The 23,765-nt window shown below is 37.7% G+C and overlaps 5 protein-coding genes across 15 annotated transcripts in view; 4 read left to right on the forward strand and 1 right to left on the reverse strand.

Moving 5' to 3' along the window:
• Positions 1-23,765, reverse strand: part of LOC139771895 (neurotrimin-like) — a 307,135-nt gene that overhangs the window by 122,826 nt on the left and 160,544 nt on the right. The window lies entirely within an intron of this gene.
• On the forward strand, positions 6,861-8,495 carry LOC139771891 (uncharacterized). Its single transcript, XM_071705048.1, has one exon. It carries the CDS (start codon positions 6,968-6,970, stop codon positions 8,174-8,176), a length of 1,209 nt encoding a protein of 402 aa, XP_071561149.1. The 5' UTR covers positions 6,861-6,967; the 3' UTR covers positions 8,177-8,495.
• LOC139771894 (uncharacterized) lies at positions 8,725-11,203 on the forward strand. The gene has a single exon (XM_071705052.1). The coding sequence runs from the start codon at positions 8,852-8,854 to the stop codon at positions 10,046-10,048; it is 1,197 nt and encodes a 398-aa protein (XP_071561153.1). The 5' UTR covers positions 8,725-8,851; the 3' UTR covers positions 10,049-11,203.
• Positions 11,569-13,794, forward strand: LOC139771892 (uncharacterized). Its single transcript, XM_071705049.1, has one exon. The coding sequence runs from the start codon at positions 11,867-11,869 to the stop codon at positions 13,073-13,075; it is 1,209 nt and encodes a 402-aa protein (XP_071561150.1). The 5' UTR covers positions 11,569-11,866; the 3' UTR covers positions 13,076-13,794.
• On the forward strand, positions 14,090-17,115 carry LOC139771893 (uncharacterized). The gene has a single exon (XM_071705051.1). It carries the CDS (start codon positions 14,331-14,333, stop codon positions 15,528-15,530), a length of 1,200 nt encoding a protein of 399 aa, XP_071561152.1. The 5' UTR covers positions 14,090-14,330; the 3' UTR covers positions 15,531-17,115.

The following is a 23,765-nucleotide window of genomic DNA, read 5'->3' on the forward strand; positions in this document are numbered from 1 at the left end:
ATGTTACCTTTTATGCACGTATATGAAACAAATACGCTCCATCGTGATTGCGACTCATATAACGGACAAAACTTTGTTCGCAGAGAGTCTCGACAAGTTTCTTTATTAAATTTAGCGAAAGGCTACGAGCAATTTCGACGGGTCTGTTTTATTTGGCGACAAGAAATTCGAGCTCTCACGAAAGGCCGCTAGAATTGGCCAAGTTTGGAACGAACGGGTTACAAGAGCTGGCGATGCTCGTACAATGGGCTCAAGCTAATTTAATTATGAGTCAACGGCATTGACCACCTTTCCAAGACCTCGCAATCTGCCCCATTTCCTCAATTTCCTTTCCTTCGTCCGTTCATACGCCCGTGACCAACATTTTGCTTTTAACTTAATTTAGAAGAGATGTAAACTCAATTTAAAAAGATGTGATATACCCTATCATTTAATAAGGGTACCACACCTAATTTTCTTATATAATCTGAAGCGTGTTTCCAACTACAATTGAATTGAATAACTTAATGTATTTTTATCCACGAAAATAAATCTTTCGGTATATGGAATTAACAGGATAATACACAAAGTGGAGCCAAATGATAAAAAAGACCGGGAAGAGAACTAGGAGCGAGGAAATATAATAATCCGACGCGGCATGTTTGGAATCACTTGGAATCGCGCTATAGTTCACTCCTGTTTCTCGCCTTTGTTCCTAGTCTACGCCGCGGTTTCCATATGTATCGCATCATCGACAAAAATGAGAATTTATCGCATCGACTCGCGAGAATAAGCGTGAATCCGCGCGCTTTCTCTTCGCGCTCAGCGACGGCACGGTAACGTGCCGTCAGATAGCAATTGCAGGTTTAATCACGATATTTGCAGCGCGTTTATCTCACTCGATGGTCCATTAAATCCCGTGGCTCCGGATAATATCGAGTTATGGCTGATGAGCCGCGGAATGCGCGCATCAGCGATTCCCCGGCGCATTTCGAGTTACATGCCGGAATCGGGGTCGAGACGCGCTTCGTTTCAATTCGATGCTACCAGGATGATCACGCTCCTTCGTGACCTCGAATCAACAAGAGGGGCGCGGCAACGGTACCTATTCCTATGCTTTTGCCTTTCGTGATATTTCGCGAAGGACGTATGTAGACACGCGAGGCCCGGTGCAGTGGGTCGCGTCCTTGCAGCTAGATCCTCTCCTAAATTTCGAGATTTTACGGCCCGCGAAGTCGAAGCCACCTCGTAAAATATCTGCGGCGATGGAAAATCGGACAGGATAAGGAGACACAACCCTGGATAGAGCAAGAGACGCGACATCGGGGACAAGATGTACCGCCAGTAAAGGCTAGGCAAGAAGAGGAGAGATAGAAAGCCGTAGAGTTATCTTTCAATCTACTACCAAACCTACCCTTGCCCGGGCGAGGTCGCGAGTAGACAACGCCGAACGCCGTCTCTCTCCTATTTTAAAATTCAGATTCACAACTTTTGCTTAAACGCTTGGTATAGATAGACCGGCGGCTACATCCCCATCCTTTCGGTTTTTGCTTCAAGCACGTAGTGTACCTTGCGAGTCTCGCCGCAGAATTCGCGCCAAGACATTCCAACGATTCGCAAGTGCACGAATTTAATTATTACATTATTACTGCTGTTACAAATTTCTATTATAAATCGCGCAATATTCCACCAGTTTCGTACTGTGACTGATTCTTCGCTTTGAAAGCTTATTGGTCTATATAAACAGTATTGTCAAATTACGCTAATTCCCAAATGAGCGAAATATGGAAATAACTTCGAACGCGGCTTGCGAGTAAGAAACTTTGCTCGATATAGAGATATTGGTATAGAGACGGCAGAGGAAGGCTTGCACGAAGGCTCGCATCTATCCTAAATTTTCCTCCTCCCTCCAAGTAAATTGGCCCCGGTATTAGCGGTCCCTACCGCGATGCAATTCCAATGGCTGCGACTCGTCCGAGTTACGTAGGCGCGCACCGACAAAGTTTACCCATTATTGGCAGAGTCCGAGATTACGGACCGTGTTAAAGTTCCGCTTTGCCAATTGATCGCAAGAAATCGCACGTAGCACGTCCGACACGTGCATGTGGTCTCTGCCAAGGATTCGCCGCAGGAGCGGAATAATTGCCGGGGGAGTAAGATTTGCCGCGATAGAGCGGGATATAAGCTCGATAGCTAATGTATTACATGCCGGCTCCCGTACCGCTAACAAACGATTTTATATTGTTCGCACTGTTCGCAGGTAGATACATCTTAATGGAAAATAAATGTCGCCGGGAATGGTCGTTACTTTAAACCAAACGTTGCGGGAATTACGGAGAGAAATAGAATGATGTAATAAATAACACACAACGAGATATTGCACTAACGTCTGATACACATGTATTAATGCAACCGCTTTTATTATGTTAAAATCAATTATGTTAATAATTCATAATAATTTCGTTGGTCGAAATAACTAATGTAACGCGCTGTAAAAGAACAGATTTACAATGCTTGTGAAATAACAATAAGTTTATATAACGTATTGTTGCAATTGTTTAAGTATTAATTTCGTTAGCAAGAATACTTTTTATTTTATCTCGTATTACGAAAAAATTTCTAAAAAATCTAAATAATTATGTGTAAAAAAAGGTTTCCTTCGATTCGAGTACCTATATTCAAATACTGTTCGATAGACTCAGTAATTATAATTGTAGATATATTAAAAAGACTTGAGAGCATCTCTACAAAACATATACTACAACTACATCATTCTCCCTCTTTTCCGGATAAAATAGGGTGATCGATGGGGAATACATAGAGTTCAGCCAAAACCGTTCAAAGTGTGTCACAAGAGAATCAACTCGGAAGGTTTATGATTGCCCCATGCGTCGGAGTGCGAACTCTCGTGCGCAGCAGGCAAGGATTTTCGATGGATGCAGCGGGTGTGTAAAATGTCCTAGCTGGAGTTCTCGGTTGGAGCCGTGCCGTTCAGGACGGGTCTCGCCGATAAATAAGCTTGACCGTGGGGTGTCATATTTCTTTGTCGCGCCGTTGCGCCAACGCGCTATCTCGCGGTGCACGGCGCGGATATTATTTACGATCCGCCCGAGGGAGATTTATTATAGAATTGATTTCCCGCACGGCCGATCGGATTAATTTTCACTTTCGGGATGCGCGCGAACGCCGATTGGCTGCCATTTGTTTCGCACGGAACAGGAACGCGCGAAATTCACCAGTTCTGTTCGATGTCCCTTCTATACGAGTCAGCGAGATGAATTTCCGATGAGCGTAACGAAAAATACCTATGACCTGGGAGAATTGCAACATGTTGTAAAATCCGCTGTTATCTTGGGAACGTTAATTGTCGCTAAGACTGTGACGAAGCATCTCTATATAAGCAGTTTGCGTGATACGTAATGTGTCGGGAAAAAAATGTCAATGTAAGAAATAATAATAGCCACGTTCCGTCGTATTAAGTGAGCGACGGGCGAAAATAAAAATTTATCTACATTTATTGTATTTTATTATCTATTCTCTTATCTTCTGCACGATGCGACAGACTTTAAAATAATTTTTACTGTTATTGAAGACGAGAACGATGATGACGGTGGCGACAGACCGCGTCCAATGAAACAAAGACCACCTGTGAACGCATCATTAAGTCTTCATTCAATAGCTCGACTCCTTGGGATAGCGCAAGAAAGCGCGTATTTTTAAGGGCTCATTAGTCTAACGAGCACTTAGTCGCGTATTAGGTGCAAGAAGCTTTCGTTATCGTTTGTCGCCGCCACGAGTCAACTCAGCAAGAACACCCAAGAAGCTCGACACAGCATTAGATACCTACGACGCGCGATGTTTATGGAGCTTTAGAAAAGCTGCATTCGAAGCTACAATCGTACTTAACCTCGCATCTACCGTAGCGTATCTCGTTTATGGTTGTTAATGTCTCGGTTATGGATTGCAGCTTCGGGACAGTTATCTACTTTGTGGTGGGATCGTGACAGCCACGTGCAGGGTGATAATCTTCGACAAAGAAAACAGATAACGACACTTAGATGTACACCAGCGACTCGACCCTTATCCCGTAAACGCTTCATCGTTCCTCGCGTAAATACCAGTCGCCTCGTTCATCTTGTGGGGGGGAGGGGGACAACGCTATGTTGAGTCGTTGTCATACCGTCGACAGTGAGAGAGCACCGAAGAAAGAACGAGATAGACAAAGAGAGAGAGAATAGGAAAGAGCGAGTAAGGAACGAAGCAGTCCGTTGAATGAAATTTGCAATGGAAATTTAATCTGACTCGATTCGTCCCGCGTAGCCGGCAGTCCTCTCCTTAACGCCAGTCATTGTTATGTTTTGCGGAATTTTCGACAGGGAATTGTGCGCCTAGGGAAAAGAACGCGGCAATATCGCGTCGAGCAGCGTTCTCTCTCCTTCTTTCTCGTTTCTCAACCAACTCCCCGTAATTATGTATTCCGCCGAGAGAAGAGACGATGGGCTCTTCTGAATATCACGCAGCCAAGAAATATCGTAGAATGAATCATCGTTTAAAATAACTATTGCTCCATCGATATACAATCGCGCACAGATAAGATAATTTTATAATAATCAGGTCTTCGACTTATGACAAATCTTTTGATTGTGCAATTAAAATGGTCTAATTAAAGTGCTTTAAGTGATTTTTCACATGTACAAAGTCAATATAACGATGATAATTTAATAGCTGATTTACAGCCAGTATAAATCTGCAAATCTGATACAATATTTATAAATTATAATACCCGAAATATACGGACGGAAATCCTTGACGAAAATAGATAATGCACGCTGATATTAAAATTTAGCAACACGTCGCGTAACGCTGAAAGTTTTCACTAGCACTCGAAGTTCTTTCTCGTTAAAACTATCGCGCAATACACTATTTAGATAGCGCCATGGCTCGAGTTGCCTCTTCTCGCCGTTTACCGAGCAAGCCACTTAAATACACACACACAACATCACTAGTGATTATGCAAAATCCCTTTACCTGGAAAAATCGCGGGAGACGTTTTTCCGTCATCCGACCGAAAACCTGCCTAACTCACTCGGGGAAGAGCAGAGGGGACGAGAAGAGGCAGGATGAGCCTGGTTACTAGTTCAGAGAGAGTGGACCTTGTATTTTCACAACGAGGAACGTTTTCAGGATATGAGACTTTAATGTGCTTTTATCGCGCTATGAAATAAATTTCCAACTAAAAATGTATTATTGAGAAAAAATTTTGATACGCTTCACAAAATTGTATGTAGATTCAAAAGTCCTACGTCGTCATTGTACGATCGTCCCTGCATTTTTGCCTTGTTTTTTGAAATACCAATATATTTAGTATATATTTAAACAGTTGAAAATAAAAGGTATTTGAATTTAACTTATCACTGATCTCGTTATAGTTGACGTTTATGGGGAGGGGAACGATAATATAAGCTTCAGATATTTATAATTTTCATTCAAGCAGTTACTTAAAAACCGCGTCAACCGCGATTACTTTTTAAATTTTTCTCTTGAAAGAAACATCAGGAATATGCCTTCTAAGTGGAGAATGCAAATGCTATTTCTATTCGACAACAGCACACTACCATCCACGCCCTTGGGACGCACTTTACCGGACCGGAAAAACGTCAACTTTCCCAGGCGTAGAACTCAATTCGTTCCGTTAGTGCGCAGGTTAAAAATCTTTTCCGTTTTTTGACGATCCGAGTTAAATGCTTGTAAACAGCAATTAAAACACGTTACGTTATGTTACGCACTGTTGTTTCCCCACTGATTTATCTAATAAAGTCCATTTTGACTTTGTTAAATTGCCAAGGAATTATGTAAACTATTTTCCTAGTTCGTTATCTCTCTTTTCTACGAAGACTTCGTAAAAAATTTTTCGTGCAACATTTTTGGTGATTTAGCTATGAAATTTTATAATATTTAGCGTATAATAATATTTAGCGAAATGTATAATTATGCTGTGTAAAGTAAAAACTTACAATCTACGGTTATTCACGCATATAATGTATAGATTACACTGTTATATAGACATGCCTTTGTGTATAGGCTACATCCGCTACATCGTTCAAGATAAACGGACTTTGCTGACGTAATTCTTTGATTACGCAATTCTCAAGTGAATCTCCCGTCGAGATGATTCAGTACCGTACGATGAAAAGTAGGTCCACTATATGTTATCCATTACCCAACACAGTATGATATAAAAATTTTCGGACACGATAATCTGTTAAAAAGAAAATTGACGTAAAAAAATAATCTTTTACGCATTCAAAATTTGTTTTACTTACCATTTAAAATTGAAAACACATTTTTAATTTTAAATAATAAGTAGATATACAATAATTAAATTTTCTTTTATCAATATTTGAAAATAATATTTCCTATTTCTTGACATATTTTGTTTGACTTAAAGATTATCTAATAATTGATTTCATTAATTGCGTTATAATAATCGTTGATATGATTAACTTTTATCACATTTCATTAATTGTATCATTGATTTTTTTCAATACTCATTATATTTCGCTGAAATTCTATCAAGCACAATTATAAGTCAACAAAAAAAACCAAGTAGTTCCTAATATATAACTGCATAAAATGGTACCCAAAAATACCAGCAATAAAATAAAATAAATAAATTGTCTGTGTCACATACATTATTATTTTTTTAAAATTTATTCTAATTATTTTATTATATATATATGGATTATGTAAACACACGCATGCAATATATAAATTTAATTTTACCTACGTTATAGCTTAATAATGTATTTATATCTACTACTTGAATTCATCTTGCGTAACAAGATGAGATAGCGCTTTTCAGTTCAATGAAGGCCTTATAAAATCAGTGTTACTTGAGCTGCGGTCGAGTCAGGAAGCGTCACTCGCACTAAACGGACATGCTCAACGGACAATCATACCTAACGAATTGTACATCGCACGAATAAAAATGTCTCACGATGAAGATTTCCAGAAATGGATCGAAAAGGTAATGTCAAAGATCATCGAGAGTTTCGGATCAAACATCGATCAAGCTCGATATGAGATAACCGAACCCACTGACGTTATTATGTCCACTATGTACTACGCGTGCGTGAAGTTTAAAAATAGACTGACGGGTCAGAATGAAGAACATTCTATAATACTAAAGAGACCGATACAAGCAGAAGTCTGGAGACAGATGAACAACAGCGATTTTCAATTTCACAACGAAATTTTATTTTACCGGATGTATGGCCAACCGGATGAGAACTTTCCGAGATGTTTCTACGTTGACGAGAAGCCACCTGCCGACTCGGTAATCGCTCTGGAGAACGTCAATAAACGAGGATACTGTCCTTGTCCACATAAATACAACGTTCCTTTGGAGTACACATTGGCGGCAATGCGCGAGATCGGACGATTCCACGGCAAAGGATACGTCATGAAGGAACTACAAAAGGAAAACTTCTTCGATATCGTGGGGCAGCTTCAAGATTGTAGATTTGACAAGACAATGAGTTCAACGAATGAGTTTAAGCTTCTTATCAACTCTCAGGCAACGCGAGCAGTGGAATATCTTCGCAGCCACGACCACGACACAATTTTCTGCGACAAGATGGAAGCTTTACTCTCGAACGCGTTTGACGAAGTGATGATAAAGACAGTTGAACCGTTAGAACCCTTGTCCACACTGTGTCACGGCGATTTTACATCGAATAACATTCTCTTCAAGACGGAAGATGATGGACAACAACATGCAATGCTGATCGACTTCGCGCTTCTTGGATATTCGACTCCGGTCGTTGATCTTTCCACGTATCTTTGTTTGTGCTGCTCGACTGAAGTGAAAAAGAACAAGTTCTCCGAAATAATGCGAGCCTATCACGATGCATTGAAAGAATACTTATTGGAAGCTGACGTTTGGGACGTGGAGAAATATTCTTACGAAGCTTTGACGGACGATTACAAAAGAGGTGGTCTCTTCGGTTTCATTATCGCATCCTTTTTCTTACCAAATTTAATGGGGTACAGCAGAGATATACAACAACTGATGGACTTGGGTGCAATGGAAGCTTTCAAGTTGCTCAAGCAGGATGGCGGAGACGAAATATCCAAGATACTAGCTGACATGTTGTTACATCTGAGAGACCTTGGTTGTTTAAAACAGTTTTTATAATCACGAGATATTTATGTGTACACGCACCGACATAAATGGTGTCCCACGGCGCGCGGCGGTTAGGTGTATGTACGTGTGTTGTCACACGCATACACGCATCGGCAAGAATGGTGTCTCTTGGCGGCTGAGTCCACGCGCCAAGTCACACGTATGATACGCGGTTTGTGCGTGTATGCGTGTGTCTACACACATATATCGAGCAGCCAAAAGACACATTTCTGCCAATGCGTGTATACCTAATACCGTATGTTACTGTATTAATGTTACTATAATACTGTATTAATGCATATACCAATATTAATGAATTATAGTAATTATATAGGGTGAATAATTATACAAGTTAAAAAAAATTCCAAATACACAATTATGCTTCAGGCATACGCAATGTAAATAAATAGAAAGAAGTTTCTCTGTGTCGTAAATATAACTAAATACTTTTTCTGATACACACACACACACACACACACACACACGAAAGAAAAGTAAGTTATACCTCCCACTCTTTATATTGTTCAGACCCTCCTTACGTACACAAGATATAAGTAGTTATATAAGTGATGTACGTGTCAAAGCTACACAGTATCATTCGAGCGATTCTCGAAATAACCGGTTCGAACATTGCTCTCGCGTACAAAATTTCTCGCGAAACAGTTCTCGCGTCACAAAGTGAATAAAATGTCGCATGTTAAAGATTTTCAAGAATGGATAAAAGAAGTAATGTCAACAATTATTGAAAATCTCGGATCAAACGTCGATGAAGCTCGATACGAATTATGCGAAAGCACCGATTATGTTATGTCTATGCAATATCATATAAACATGAAATTCAAGAATAAGAATGGTGATAGTGAGGAACTTTCTATAATACTGAAAAGACCTACGCAGTTGGAAAGCGTCAGATTAATGAGTCGCATCGATTATCAATTCCACAACGAGATCCTGTTTTACCAGATGTACGCCCAGCCTGGTGAGAATTTTGCGAAATGCTTCTACGCCAATGAACGACCGCCCATTGATTCGGTGATCGCTCTGGAGAACGTCAATAGACGAGGATATTATTCTTGTCCGTATAAGTACGATGCTCCTCTGGAATATACATTAGCGGCGTTTCGTGAGATGGGAAGATTCCATGGTAAAGGATATGTTATGAAGGAGCTACAGCGCGAGAAGTTCTTCGATATTGTGAAACAATGTCAAGAAACTAGGTGGCACCCGACATATGATGAATACAAGAATTTTATCGATACAATTGCAACGCGAGCGGTAGAATATCTTCGCAATCATGGTCACGATGTAACTTTCTGCGATAAAACGGAAGCCTTACTCTCGAAAGCGTTTGACAATGTGATGATGAAGGCGGTGGAGCCGCGAGAGCCACTGTCCACGCTGTGTCACGGCGACTTTACATTGAGCAATACTCTCTTCAAGACGGAGAACGATGGACAATACCGAGCGATGCTGATCGACTTCGCGCTTCTTAGATATTCGACTCCGGTCGTTGATCTTTCCACGTATTTTTGTCTGTGCTGCTCGAATGAAGTTAGAAAAGACAAATTCTTCGAGATAATGCGAGTCTATCACGACGCGTTGAAAGAGTATCTGCTGGAAGCTGGCATTTCGGACATCGAGAAATACTCGTACGACGCTTTGCTAGACGATTACAAGAGAGGTGGTCTCTTCGGTTTCATTATCGCATCTTTCTTTTTAGCGGTGTTAAAGGGATACTGCGATAGAGATCCTCAACAAGTAGTATGCATGGAGTTTGTGGAGAGAGCGAAATTGCTAAAGCAGTTCGGCGGAGACGAAATATCCAAGATACTAGCTAACATGTTATTGCATCTGAAGGATCTTGGTTGTTTAAAATATTTTTGAAAGCAATATAATATTATTCCGAGTTGCGTATATATATGCATAGATTATAATCAATCAATAATTATGAACTATGAGGTAAACAAAGTACGAGTGCTCAGTTAGGTATCAGGAACGTTCAACGTAAAAGACAAAGACATTCTGCGTATAAATCTTAAATAAATGAAAATAAACTGTTATTGATAAACAAGTTCATATAGATTTAATTCATATATAAGTTATATAGATACGAAATACTAACATAGGTAATTCATTTATAATCATTGTAACAATCTTTTTGTGAAATAATTCATCCAACCTTAAAAAGATAAGAGCGATAGAACTTACTTAAAAAAATGTAAAAACATTTATTTTGCTATAACTGTGTAATTTTATTATTAAAATTTAATTAATCATAGGTAGTACATATTAATCAGTTTCAGCGCTTACATATTATCATCACAATTATTATATACCACCGGAAATGTAATCTGATAATCTGTCAAATGTTAATACACATTATTTCGCATTTATGTTCATAAGTAATGTAATTTTTGTAAAATCTCTTCGAGAAACAAAATATAGATATATGTAGATATATATGTAAAGAATTCAGCCACATAAATATGATAAAACAAGAGAATCGAATTTTCAAAAATTTTGGATAACAATAGCTCTTTACATATTATTAACATTACAAATATTTTATGAGGCGTCAAAGATTCGCTAAATTTGTCACGATTCCATTACGTTCTTCGTTAACCTCGTGTTACGAACCAACAAAAGATCTCGTTCTTTTACATTGAGTCATTCAGTTTCCACAGTTATTCGTTACTCTTCGCACGATTCCGTATTTCATCTACTTTCTTTCAGCTTTCTTCGAGTGGCCGCGTATTGTTCGCGAAAGTATCTTTCGTGACCCCGTTTTTTTTTGCACCTATTCGAACACCAAAAGAAGAGAGACAGAGATGAACCGTTTAATCCTCCAGAGTGAAGCGCGTAAAAAGACATTTGTCTATTAATTTTAAAGCATTATATCATTTCCTAGACTTACTTAAAAACAGAATAGAGATAAGCTGTTAGATAATATACACCAACTATATCTACTGTTGTAATATTAATATCAGATATCAGATACGTTGTAATATCAGAAATAAAGTTTTGAAGTTAAGATAATAATCTGATTGTGCATTTTATTACAGGTGTTATCTTATATTTTTAACGTATTATCTCATATTTTTAACGCGGTTTACTGTAAAATGTATTCCAGAAATTAATCGCTGAGTATATAACGATAATACTACGATAAGGTAATCAGCAATTTTGCTGAATTTTACTGAATTTAGCGAAAATATTGCAAAATCAAAGTACCAAAAGTTTATATTTCGCATCGTTTAATTTCGTATTTTTAGCATTATTTCTAATATTATTTTTTAACATTGTTTTTAAAGTTAGGTATTTCGTAACATATCACATTTTTAAATATTATATATCATTCTCTATATATTATACAGTAATTTTAATCGACCAATTGTGGTTATTTATCCTCTAAATTATGAATCACTATTTCATATGCACTATTTCATCACGTTGATACGTGCTACCACAGTATCGTTAAGTTAATATGTACCTCCCACTTTTGACGTCATACTTACATTCTGTACAAGGCTAAGCCCCACTCATGATCTCTCTGACGAGTATTATATCTCAGAGTGACAGCAATGTGCGAGTCGCGGTACAATCAAGATAACGAATCCAAGCAGAACTAGTCAGTGTCAGAAGCTTGCATTGGCACATTCTTAGACTCGAGTGTAACGATTTACACGTTGCACTGCTAACAAAATGTCTCACACTGAAGACTTTGAGAAATGGAACAAAGAAGTAATATCGAAGATTATTGAGGATCTTGGACAGAACGTCGGCGAAGTTCGGTATGAGTTATCCGAACAAGCCGACAATATTATGTCTACTGTTCATTATATATGCGTGAAATTTAAGAATAGGACAAAGGGTCAGAGTGAAGAACTTTCTCTAGTAATAAAGAGACCCTCACGGATAGAATACTTTAGACGGTTGACCCGCAGCGACTTTCAATTCCACAACGAGATCCTGTTTTACCAGATGTACGCCCAGCCTGGTGAGAATTTTGCGAAATGCTTCTACACCGATGAACGACCGCCCATCGATTCGGTGATCGCTCTGGAGAACGTCAATGGACGAGGATATTATTCTTGTCCATATAAGTACGATGCTCCTCTGGAATACACATTGGCGGCGTTTCGTGAGATGGGAAGATTCCATGGTAAAGGGTATGTTATGAAGGAGCTACAGCGCGAGAAGTTCTTTGATATTGTGAAACAATGTCAAGAAACTAGATTCGACTCGACATGTGATGAGTACAAGAATTACGTCGATATAATTGCAACGCGAGCGGTAGAATATCTTCGCAATCATGGTCACGATGTAACCTTCTGCGATAAAACGGACGCCTTACTCTCGAAAGCGTTTGAAAATGTGATGATGAAGGCGGTGGAGCCGCGGGAGCCACTGTCCACGCTGTGTCACGGCGACTTTACATTGAGCAATACTCTCTTCAAGACGGAGAACGATGGGCAATACCGAGCGATGCTGATCGACTTCGCGCTTCTTAGATATTCGACTCCGGTCGTTGATCTTTCCACGTATTTTTGTCTGTGCTGCTCGAATGACATGAGAAAGGACAAGTTCTTCGAGATAATGCGAGTCTATCACGACGCATTAAAAGAGTATCTGCTGGAAGCTAGTATTTCGGACGTCGAGAAATATTCGTACGACGCTTTGCTGGACGATTACAAAAGAGGTGGACTCTTCGGTTTCATTATCGCATCTCATTTTTTACCAGTATTAATGGGATACTACGATATAAACGACGACGATACAATCGGAAACAACGATGAATTCTTTGAAGGAGCACTACGTAACAAACAACTTGGTGGAGATGAAATGTCCAAGATATTAGCTGATATGCTGCTACATTTGAGAGATCTTGGTTGTTTAAAATATGTTTCATAGTGGGACAATTTTTTTCCACATAATATATGTATAATGCCAGATTATTATCAATTCATAATTATAAGGTATAGATTATAAATAAATTTAAATCGGTAACTAGAGATGTCATAAAAATACATAATATAAAATAATAAATACAAAAACGTTTCTGTATAGATTGTAAATAAATATGATAAATACATACAAATTGCAAATCGATGTAATAAGTATATCTTTGAATTATAAATGTGTTTTGGTAATAAATTGTTTGCTATCTCAAAAATATTTTAAAACTATTCTTTGTTTGATTTTTTTATTCAATAGTTATGTTTTTATGATTAAGATATTTTTTTTAGAAGACTGTCGCAAGAATTGCAATAAAATAAAAATTTAATACAAAAAATTTATCTTAAAATAATTATAAAAATTTTTATTTCATACAAAATAATATTTTATGAATCTAAAAGAATTTAATTTATTGTATAGTGATAGTATTTCTAATTGTGCATATTTATCGTCTCGCTCTTTGCAATATGCGATAATGCAATATATGATAATGTTGATAATATGCAATTAATAATAAAAATGCGATAAGATACATCATTTTTTCACACTCATGTTCAATTGCGTAACGTGTATGACTAAACTACAAGTAAACATTAATACCTCAGTTAAACGACAGATATTAATGTAATTAATTTCATCCAATAAAAAAATAAAAATATTGTAATTTTATTCAATCGATTGGTATAATAATTTTGTCAATCATGTTATAACTACTAACAAGGCAAGGCTTCTCCATGACTTCTTTTCACCGTATACAGTATTTTGAATAATATTTATTATATTATTTTAATTTTCCTCTGAGACACGATCATGAAGTAATAATATTTTATTTTTGCATTATTTTTTTGCGTATTTGCGCATCATGTTGACGCACATGGTTCGACCAGTTCTGCGATATCACGATGCATTAATATCAGTCTCCCACTTTTCACGTTAACTTCACAGTTTGTCTTCTTACTCTTATACTCTTGCAAGACGAAGTTAGTTTGTCATATTCAGTGGTCAGAATTAGTTGCACTTTCGAGACGATTTTTTAGAGCTGCGCCTACTTCTTTCCCCTTACCTCTCCGCTCGGCCGGCGAGTCCTACACGTGACGAGCGTGCCACTCAAGCACAGATCATATTCAGTCTGATAGAAATCACTGTACAGTGTGCATCAGTATAGTATTTGTATTCGAACACAACGGGTCGCGCTTGTAAGGCGAATAAAATGTCACACGACGAAGATTTTCAAAAATGGATCAAAGATGTGATGTCGAAGATTATTGAAAATCTTGGACTGGATGTCGATAAAGTTCGGTACAAGGTATCTGAATCGACCGACAAGTATATGTCTACCATATATTATGTACTCCTACAGTTTGAAAACAAAACAAAGGAACAGAACGTGGAATTTCCTATGATATTGAAGAAACCCTTGCTCACTGGTTCTGTGTGTGGTTATATCAATCAACAATTTCACAACGAGATTTTGTTTTATCAAATGTATGCCCGACCGGATGAGAACTTCCCGAGATGCTTCTACGTCGACGAACGGCCGCCAAACGATTCAGTGATTGCCCTGGAGAACGTCAACAAACGAGGATATCATCCTTGTTCGTATAAATGCAATGCTCCTTTAGACTACACATTGGCGGCGATGCGCGAGATCGGACGATTCCACGGCAAAGGATATGTCATGAAGAAGCTACAGCGGGATAAGTTCTTCGATATCGTGACGCGACTTCAAGAAGTTCGGTATTTTAAGACGATGGAAAACAACTACAAACTCATCTGCAATGTTAATTCGACGCGAACGGTAGAATATCTTCGCAATCACGGCCACGATGCAGTGTTCTGCGATAAAATGGAAGCCTTACTCTTGAACGCATTTGACGAAGTGATGATGAAGACAGTAGAACCGCTGGAACCCTTGTCCACGTTATGTCACGGCGATTTAACATTGGACAATATGCTTTTCAAGACGAAAGACGATGGACAATATCGCGCGATGCTAATCGACTTCGCGCTTGTTAGATACTCGACTCCCGTTGTCGATCTTTCCACGTACCTTTGCCTGTGCTGCCCGAATGAAATAATAAAGGACAAGTTCTTCGAAATAATGCGAGCCTATCACGATGCATTGAAAGAATATTTGTTGGAAGCTGGCATTTGGGACATGGAGAAATATTCATACGAAGCTTTGCTGGATGATTACAGAAGAGGTGGTCTTTTTGGTTTTGTTATCGCGAATTTTTATCTACCGATATTATTAGGATATCATAAACCAGATGAAATGAGACAAATAACTGAGCGTTTAGGCATGTGGGAAGGTATGAAGCAATTAAAGTACGATGACGAAATATGCAAGATACTAGCTGATACTTTACTGATTCTGAGAGATCTTGGCTGCTTGAAACATATTTTGTAGTCATGCGAAATAACTATAATATATAAAATTTAGATATATATCGATTAGTAACTGTGAAATATATGTCGAGTGAAATATATCTTTAAGTTATCACGAGTTAGGAACATACAATGTATGTAAGTATAAAAGAGCTATGGCGATCATGGACAGATGGATTGTTAATATTATTTCGTGAGATTATCCCAGTTCTATAGCGGCGTAATTTAGAATCACAAGTATTTCGTACGAATTTTCTTTAAACCGACAGATTACTTTTTCACACGAATAGATAAACATTTTTGCTTATAAAACTGTGCGCTAAAAATTTTCTCTATATTGTACATATCTATTCTCTATTATATACCTATATTAAATAAAAATATAAAAAATATCATATAAGAAAAGAGAATTATATTTTTTTATATTATTTTCACTAATCAATAAGCACATCGCATAAAAATTCATGCAAAGTGCTGAGTCATGATTTCAAATTATATCAATAGAAATGTCACGATGTCGCGAAATAATATTGCCACTGATCGTTATAGTTCTTTATTTACGTTATGCATATATTATCTTAGTGTACTTGCTTCCAATCGTCTGTTCAAACTTTAGTTAAACAATTTAGTTAAGCAGTAACGTAATCATAAAAGAAAAGCATTATTTAATCTTACGAACCAATCCTGTGTTTTCAGAACGGAAAAGAAAAATAATTCAACGTTAGTTTCCCTATATATATTTGCACATGCACATATCTTTTGTAATATATTCCTGTATATTCGGATGTAACTTTTTTATTAAATTTACTGTTTAAAATAAACCGTTCGGTAAAACAACCGAATACGATTAGCAGATTTAACGCATATCGCGGAAATGAAACAACGTGGGTAAGGAGCGAGTTGAAACTGAATCCCGATTATATGTATGCGCGATACTCAAAACAGGCGCGGTATTGCGGCAATGTGCCCCGCGTGCACATTGGTGAAATTATTCTTTCGTCCGTGCAAGTCCGGATCTGCCTTTCAAATAAAGAAGCGCCCGTACGCTCAGAATAACTTTGTCATTTCCATATATTTTTCCAAGCTAGCGGCAGCGTTTATCACGAAGCTAACTTATGCCCGAGGTTCACGCACAGTCAAATTTTCTTCTGTATTAGTGTAAAAAGTATTAAACTAGCGATTCAGAAAGCAGCAAAGTACTACAAGTCACATTTTATATTTTTACATAGATCCGTAATTATACCATGTATTTCGATTAAAGGAAATATTATTTTATGTTACAAGAATAAAAGGTAAAGAATCCATTTTATAGATAGTATTACATTTATCGTTGTATTTTTACGAAATGCATAACGTGTTGTAGGTATAGTTGCGTAATAGTCTTACTCTGAAAAACAGAGTTGTGGATTAGATTAGATAAAATGTGATATGATATATAAAATGTGATAAATTACGCACGTTTCACAATACTTTATGTTTAAGTCATGATTGAAAATCTTAGTATCTCAAAAATATATTTCAAAGAAGCTAATATAACACTAACAAAAATTATAAATACATGTTATTTTGGGAATGATTAAAAATGTTCATGAAAATATTTTAATATATATCATTATCTGCATCAATTTATATAATTACCCTTGTTTCATTAAAAATTTTAAGGTTTCTGAACTGGATTTAAGGTGAACTACTATTTCAATAAACGGTTTGTATGATATGTGTACGCTAATGTAAATGCTAATGTACAATAACGATTTAATTTTAATCTAGAATTTGTGTTCTCCTATCACAAAACATGTGATGCAGCAATATTCTATCTTTGTGTTTGCGTCATAAACAATTTTTCCATATAGTATAATTGTTCTATATAGTATAATTTTCCATGAGTAAAAATAGATTTAGTAGTGTAGATTTATTATCTTTATAAGTCAAAATCTCTTGTGTGTTACGTTGAGATGAATATAACTGTTGCAAATTCCTTTATTGGTAACGAAATAGAATTTGCGTAATGATAATGCACTTGTTGGAATTTTTGTTATAAAATTGGAGAATTTTGGAAAATTTACAAAAATTCTATTTTGATTTTATACATATAGTTTAAAAGATATTTGATACTATAAAATTATAAGTACCACTTTCACTGATTCAAGTTGAAAAAGTTTTATTATCTGACTGAGAGCATTCAGAGCTCGTTGCCTTTCGACCATACAACCGATTAAACATTCTAACGATAGAAAATGCTTCGTCGGTTGCTTTGAGTGAACAACGCCGTTTGAACAGTTCGAGAAGCCACCAATCGCCAACGTTAGCGCTCTCTTGTCGTCTTCCGCATAGTTGTCGAAGCGTCGCCCGGAATAAGTTTGATCGTTAAGGCCAAAGAATGCGACACCGTATACATCGAACCTAGCACAAAACTTTTCGAGGGTCGCGAAGCGAGTTTAACAATCGTCGAACTCGCCGAACAGATGCGATATTGAGAAAAACAGACGCGGGGTACCTATCCCGCGATGGAAGACATAGAAAGAGAGAGAAAGAAGATGAGCGAGGAAAAAACACAAGGAAAAATAGTGAAAGGGTTAGAGAAAATCGCAACAGGAGGTAAGGGGTAACAGGAGCAAGCTGGAAAAGAACGAAACGGGAACACTTTAATCGAACTGCAGTTCCAAGTTCGAGTAGAGCATTGTGCCCACCACCAAGTTCCTCGATAGTCTTTTATCGATTGGAGCTGGAGGATGAGAACGTTGTCACTCTGTAACGATTCCAAAGAAAGTGATTCTCGTAAACAATCGTTCGTCTATTCTTCTCTGCTATTTTCTTGAAACAAATCAGAAGTTAATATTTCCTATTCTCATCAACTAGTTAATAACAATTAGATAATTGGCGAAATATCATAAAATAATAACACAAATCGCAAATTTTTTATATCCTCCTATTCTTCAACATATTATTTAATTAAAGTTTTATTATTAAAGTTGTTTTTCATTCATCTAATGTGCAAAACATATTTCAAGCAAATTAATTTTTCATCTGGAAGAAGAAAAATAAGTTCTAATTATTTAGATCATTGTTCTAATTATTTTTAGATCATTAGAGAGAAAAAAACAAAATATTTGTTAATTTTTTGTATGTTTTATATGTGATAGATTAATTATCATACACGATCTGTCTTTTCGACCGAATATAGAATCTATATTTGTATCAAAAAGGCAAACGTCTTTATTCAGTATCAATAACATGTATGTGTGTCCTTATTCAGAGAAGAATTTTCACCCGAACGATTTTATCCCCGAAACATCGATCTCGATATCTAACCAAGTCAAAATATTTATACAGACCGATATTACCGATCCCTATTGATACAAAACAGTAAGTTTCAAGAGAGATCGCATGTTTTGACAATACTGACCTATCTTGGCAACCGGAGACAAATAAGAAATAAATAAGGAAATTTAATAAATAAATTCGTTTCGTACATCGCAAATACAGACGTGCTACGAGAAAGAAAATTCTGTTTTGATTCGCTTATAAAGATATAAATTAGAGTGTTCCAGACGTATTGTTATGATTTGTTTATTATTATTACTATTCACTTTGGAATCATTAAATATGTGATGTTTCGAATCATATCATCCCTATATTCAAATATTACTTGAATAAATGGACAAATAAATAAATAGATACGTACATTTATTTCGCTAAATTATTCGAAATACGGATATTCCCGACAAATACATCTGCTCGAGGACGACAGAAATTATTCGATTCGTTCCGATAATCAAGCGAGTAGTCGAGCAGGATGAATAAATCCATCCCGCCACCCGTGCACCCGCATTCCGAAAGGAGTATCCCGCGGGAATACTCTGTCGGTTTATCTTCGGTTCTCGTATTTGTCTCGCGAGCGAAGGACTTCCCGCTGCCTAACAATTGCTTCGATCGTTCGTCCCCAACTATTTCAATCATTCAAAACATTTCGCTATAATTTTCTCGTACAATGATCGATATCATCGTTCGAAGAAATCCTCGCGCTCATCTTTCACCCTCGTACGATCGATTTTCGTTAACGTCTATTTTTCGAATATACGATCGACACTCCCGAAAGATCAAGATTTCGCGAGGAAACGTTTTTCCGAAGCAAACCAGGCCGTTTCGCCTCGATAAATGATCTCCTTCGTGAAACGTCGTAAAAGTGACGACTGGCACTCTGGACATCGCATTTGTCCGCGGATGTTGTCGTCGTTCTCACTTCCGGTCGCGTATACGTCTGCCCGATATTCGGATTCTCGATTATATGATCGACAAGATACATGAGCCAACGGAAAGAACGGGGAGACGGAGGGAAGATAGGAAGATAGTAAGGGATCGAGGGACGATGGGAAGGAGGGAGAAGGGGAGAAGGGGAGAAGGCAGACAAGTGCGGATAGAATCTTGAGCGGAGGACCGAACGCCGCCGCGCCGCGCCAGGAGGAGATGGGAACCGTGAGGGCGAGAAGTATGCAAATGCGAGAGTACATTTATCTCGGCACCACGCCCATGTATTTCCTGGGAGCTTCCGGACGCATTGTCGGGGACGAATCGAATACCCACACTCCCCTCGCGACACCCTGCCGTCGGCGAACACACGCGCAAACACACGCTCATCCACACGCGCATACATACGTGCGGCGCAGTAGTCTATATGCGTATGTGCCACCGGTCCGATACTCCGGAGATTTACGAGCAAACTAGCCCGGTCCCCAGGGCTAATAGACCGGCAAGTTATGGGCCAATTCAATTTAATTTCGAAAATAAACAACCACCATTGGCGACGTCGGTCAATTTATTCCGAGGTCTCGCGAGCCGGCCGCGATGCGGCTGTACTCGGACATTGCAGGGATGTGGGCCTCGCATATGTAGTCGGAAAGTTTCCCGGTTATCCACTTCATCATACAGCCAACGTTAAGCTCACTGAGAACCCTCATAAGCTGGTACGTCAAGTTCCGCTCCAGATTTTCGCCGCGATAATAAGGGACTTAATTGAAGCGTTCCGTCGGCTGAAATAACATTGTAAGTATCGTTTTACGAATTTGTGTATCGCGATATGTATACAATGTTTATAAAGCGAATGATATTGATATAAGATGTAAGAATCACAAATAATATGATTTATACCGTTTGAATTAAACCAAAATGCAAATATATATATATCTATATATATATGTATATATGTACAATGCATTTGAGTTATACCGTATAAAAGTAATAAAAAAAAGTATTTCGCTGAATACATAAAAGCAACAATTAATTCAAATCAAGTTTTACGTTGACTATAATCTATAATCCTCAAACCACTTCTCGTAAATAGATAACTACGTTACTCTGCGTTTAACACTAGAACTATCAAGGGAAAAATGATCGACCCGTTTGACATTTTTTAATAATTTATTACTCATTTTTAAAACATCTTAATTTCTGAAATTTTCTCTGACTTTTATTGAAATTACAACATAGATGATTAATTTTATTAACTTGTTTTCTCTTTTTCTCTTTCCTTTTCTAAGATTTCTTTAGTAGAATTAAATATACATATAGATTAATCTCCGGTAGTTGTAGTATTAATAACTTTTAAATCTTGCGGTGATACTGTTTTATAACACATGAGCATAATACATGTATATGAGCTCGATGAAAATTGCGTTATTTATACGAAGACAGTGTCAGTGATTTTCCGAATTTAATAATTAATATGGCAATTATCAAGATGATCGCAAATCTCAGGAGAAATAAGAAACTACGGAATATACGATTGACTCCGTAATGTTTGTATCAAATAGAGACAAATGAAAGAAAGACGATAACGAATTCGGACACGCTCTTGTTACCAAGAAGCAGCCAAGTTTAATGAATTATCGTACTTATAGTTCCTTGCAACGACAAGAAATCGATGCACGTTAAATTACGGAGTGGTAATAAAGCCGAGCGGGGTAGTAAAGCCGGCACGGCTCATTAAATTCTCTCGATAGTTTTCCCGACCCGATTTATCGATGCATGCGCGGCTTCGTACTCTATATTCTCGCCTAAAGTATTGCTTAAGAATACGCATTCTACCCCGACAATATAATGAAGTTGTAGATACGCCGCACTTTATCATCATGAACTGGAACGAACGGTGCTTGAGTATCATTAAGTAATTTTAGGAATTTTTATTCTAGGTTATATAATAAAGATAATTCATGCCGTTAATAAGATCGAATATTCCTTTAATTTTTCTTTGGCTTAAATTCACTTGCCGACAAAAGTTGAGAAAAAGACAAAGTAATTATTTATAAATTGCTTAATATATATTTTTTGTATTACGAAATTCTAATTGTGTCTCATAAAAATTGTATGTATACTTCTCACTACATCAAGTAATAACTTTTTATATTTGATACAATCAATTACATAATGTACATAAGTATAATGATATAAGTAAAAATATTTAATGATTTACGAGTAATTGTACTGTTTTTAAATTTTTGCAATTTAGCAATTATTTTCTTATTGGCCCTACTTTTTCTCAAAGAATATTGCAATGCTCTGCACAGCGGGATTGACGCGACAATTTAGAGTTTAGAGACATACGCATATCCTGCATACGCGCATTAACCGCTCCAAATACGAGCTATTGCTACTTCGGTAACCAAATGATTTAGCCGGCCAAATGATGAATGTACCGCCACGGCCGCTAAATTACGATGCAAATTGTACGGACTCCGAGCGTCATTTTCACGCGAGTTGCACCGCGCCGTGCAACTTTCTCGCGAGCAAAATTGGAAAACTGCATCGTGAATTATACGTTAATTACGCGTGACTCTCGGCAAAGCACAGCTTGCGTGCTGACATCGTCCACAAAATTGCAAACTTTACGTGATAACACGTGTACGATCGAGAGCCGAATGAAATGCTACTTGAAAAATCGCGCTCAATATCGCGGGAAGAACTATAATACGGGACAGCTCGTTAATATCGTCCGCATATTTTACAAAGGAGGAAAATAAAGGACGCTCATTCAGTTTGTTTGATTAATGGCAATTTTCTCATTATCAGCCTGGAGTGTCCGTTCGATCAAGTGCTTCGAGTGGATTACACTCCGTACACAAACTCGGTTTCTTTCTTGTGTCACTTTGGGGCAAACAGCGGCGCCGGTCCATTATTGGATGCCGATATTCATCGTGCCTGACCTGTCGATAGATTCACGAGCGTCTGCTATCTTGGCTCAGCACGTACCATATTCCCTCGTAATCGCGCTGTTACAGCGGCCGTGTTGATCGTCACACGTGTAATTGGGTCTCTAAGACTATGCATCGGGATACAGTTCTGTCCGATTTCGCATCCGCCGGCATCGTAAATATGCTGTTTCCATGCAAATACACGTTGACAACATTATGCCTGGTTTTATCGCCGTAAATACGTAAAATAATAACAGATCACTGTTTTCGAAATAATCTACAGACAGAAAATGTTCGTTGTAAGAATAAATGCGATTTCTCATTAGCACGATTGAACATTTTTCGATTTAAAATGATTTTAACATATAGAAAATAAGTGATAATAATAATAATCAAGAGACACGGTAGTGTCTTGCGCCAAGTACACGCGCAGCGCGTATATAAAACACATGAAGTAATTACGAAATGTCTAATTTTCTTAAGCTACAGCTTTGCGACATATATCGTTCAAGCGGACCAATCAGATGTAAGAAAAAAATAGAGAATACCAAGCGATGACAGGGTTATTCGCCCGCCGTAAGAAGGAAAAACAGGGTGAGCGAGAATTCGCGCTCGGGCGATCGGATATCGGACCTCGGACCGCGTCTTTCGCGCATTTTCTTTGAACGACAAAAGACGGCCAGGATGCGAATTCTTCCGTGATCAGAATCGAAGAACGGAGTAGACGAATTCAAGGCATCCATGCGAGAGTACGATGGTAATTCGCGTGCCGTTGGATAGCGAGAAGTAAAACGGTAATAGAAGTAAAACGTGATCTTGCAAGAGCTATGGATACTCATCTGTTTTAGAAAGTATACACAATTTTTTGCTTTCTCTTCAGCAATAAGTTCCTCTCTAGTTAAATATTTGGTCATTTTTCAATTATGATGGGAAATCAATTCAGGTGGTTTACAAGATTTGCGTCTCTCTCGTATTCATTTGATATTTAAGACACAAGTGAAGACGCTCAGCGAAAAGTGTAAGAAGTTAGAGAAAAAGGAAGCCTGCATGCGGTCAGATTACCATATATC

Source organism: Temnothorax nylanderi, unplaced genomic scaffold (genome assembly GCF_030848795.1).
Source record: "Temnothorax nylanderi isolate EJ_2023f unplaced genomic scaffold, tnyl_v1.0 TNYL_tig0045_pilon, whole genome shotgun sequence".
NCBI classification, from domain to species: Eukaryota; Metazoa; Arthropoda; class Insecta; order Hymenoptera; family Formicidae; genus Temnothorax; species Temnothorax nylanderi.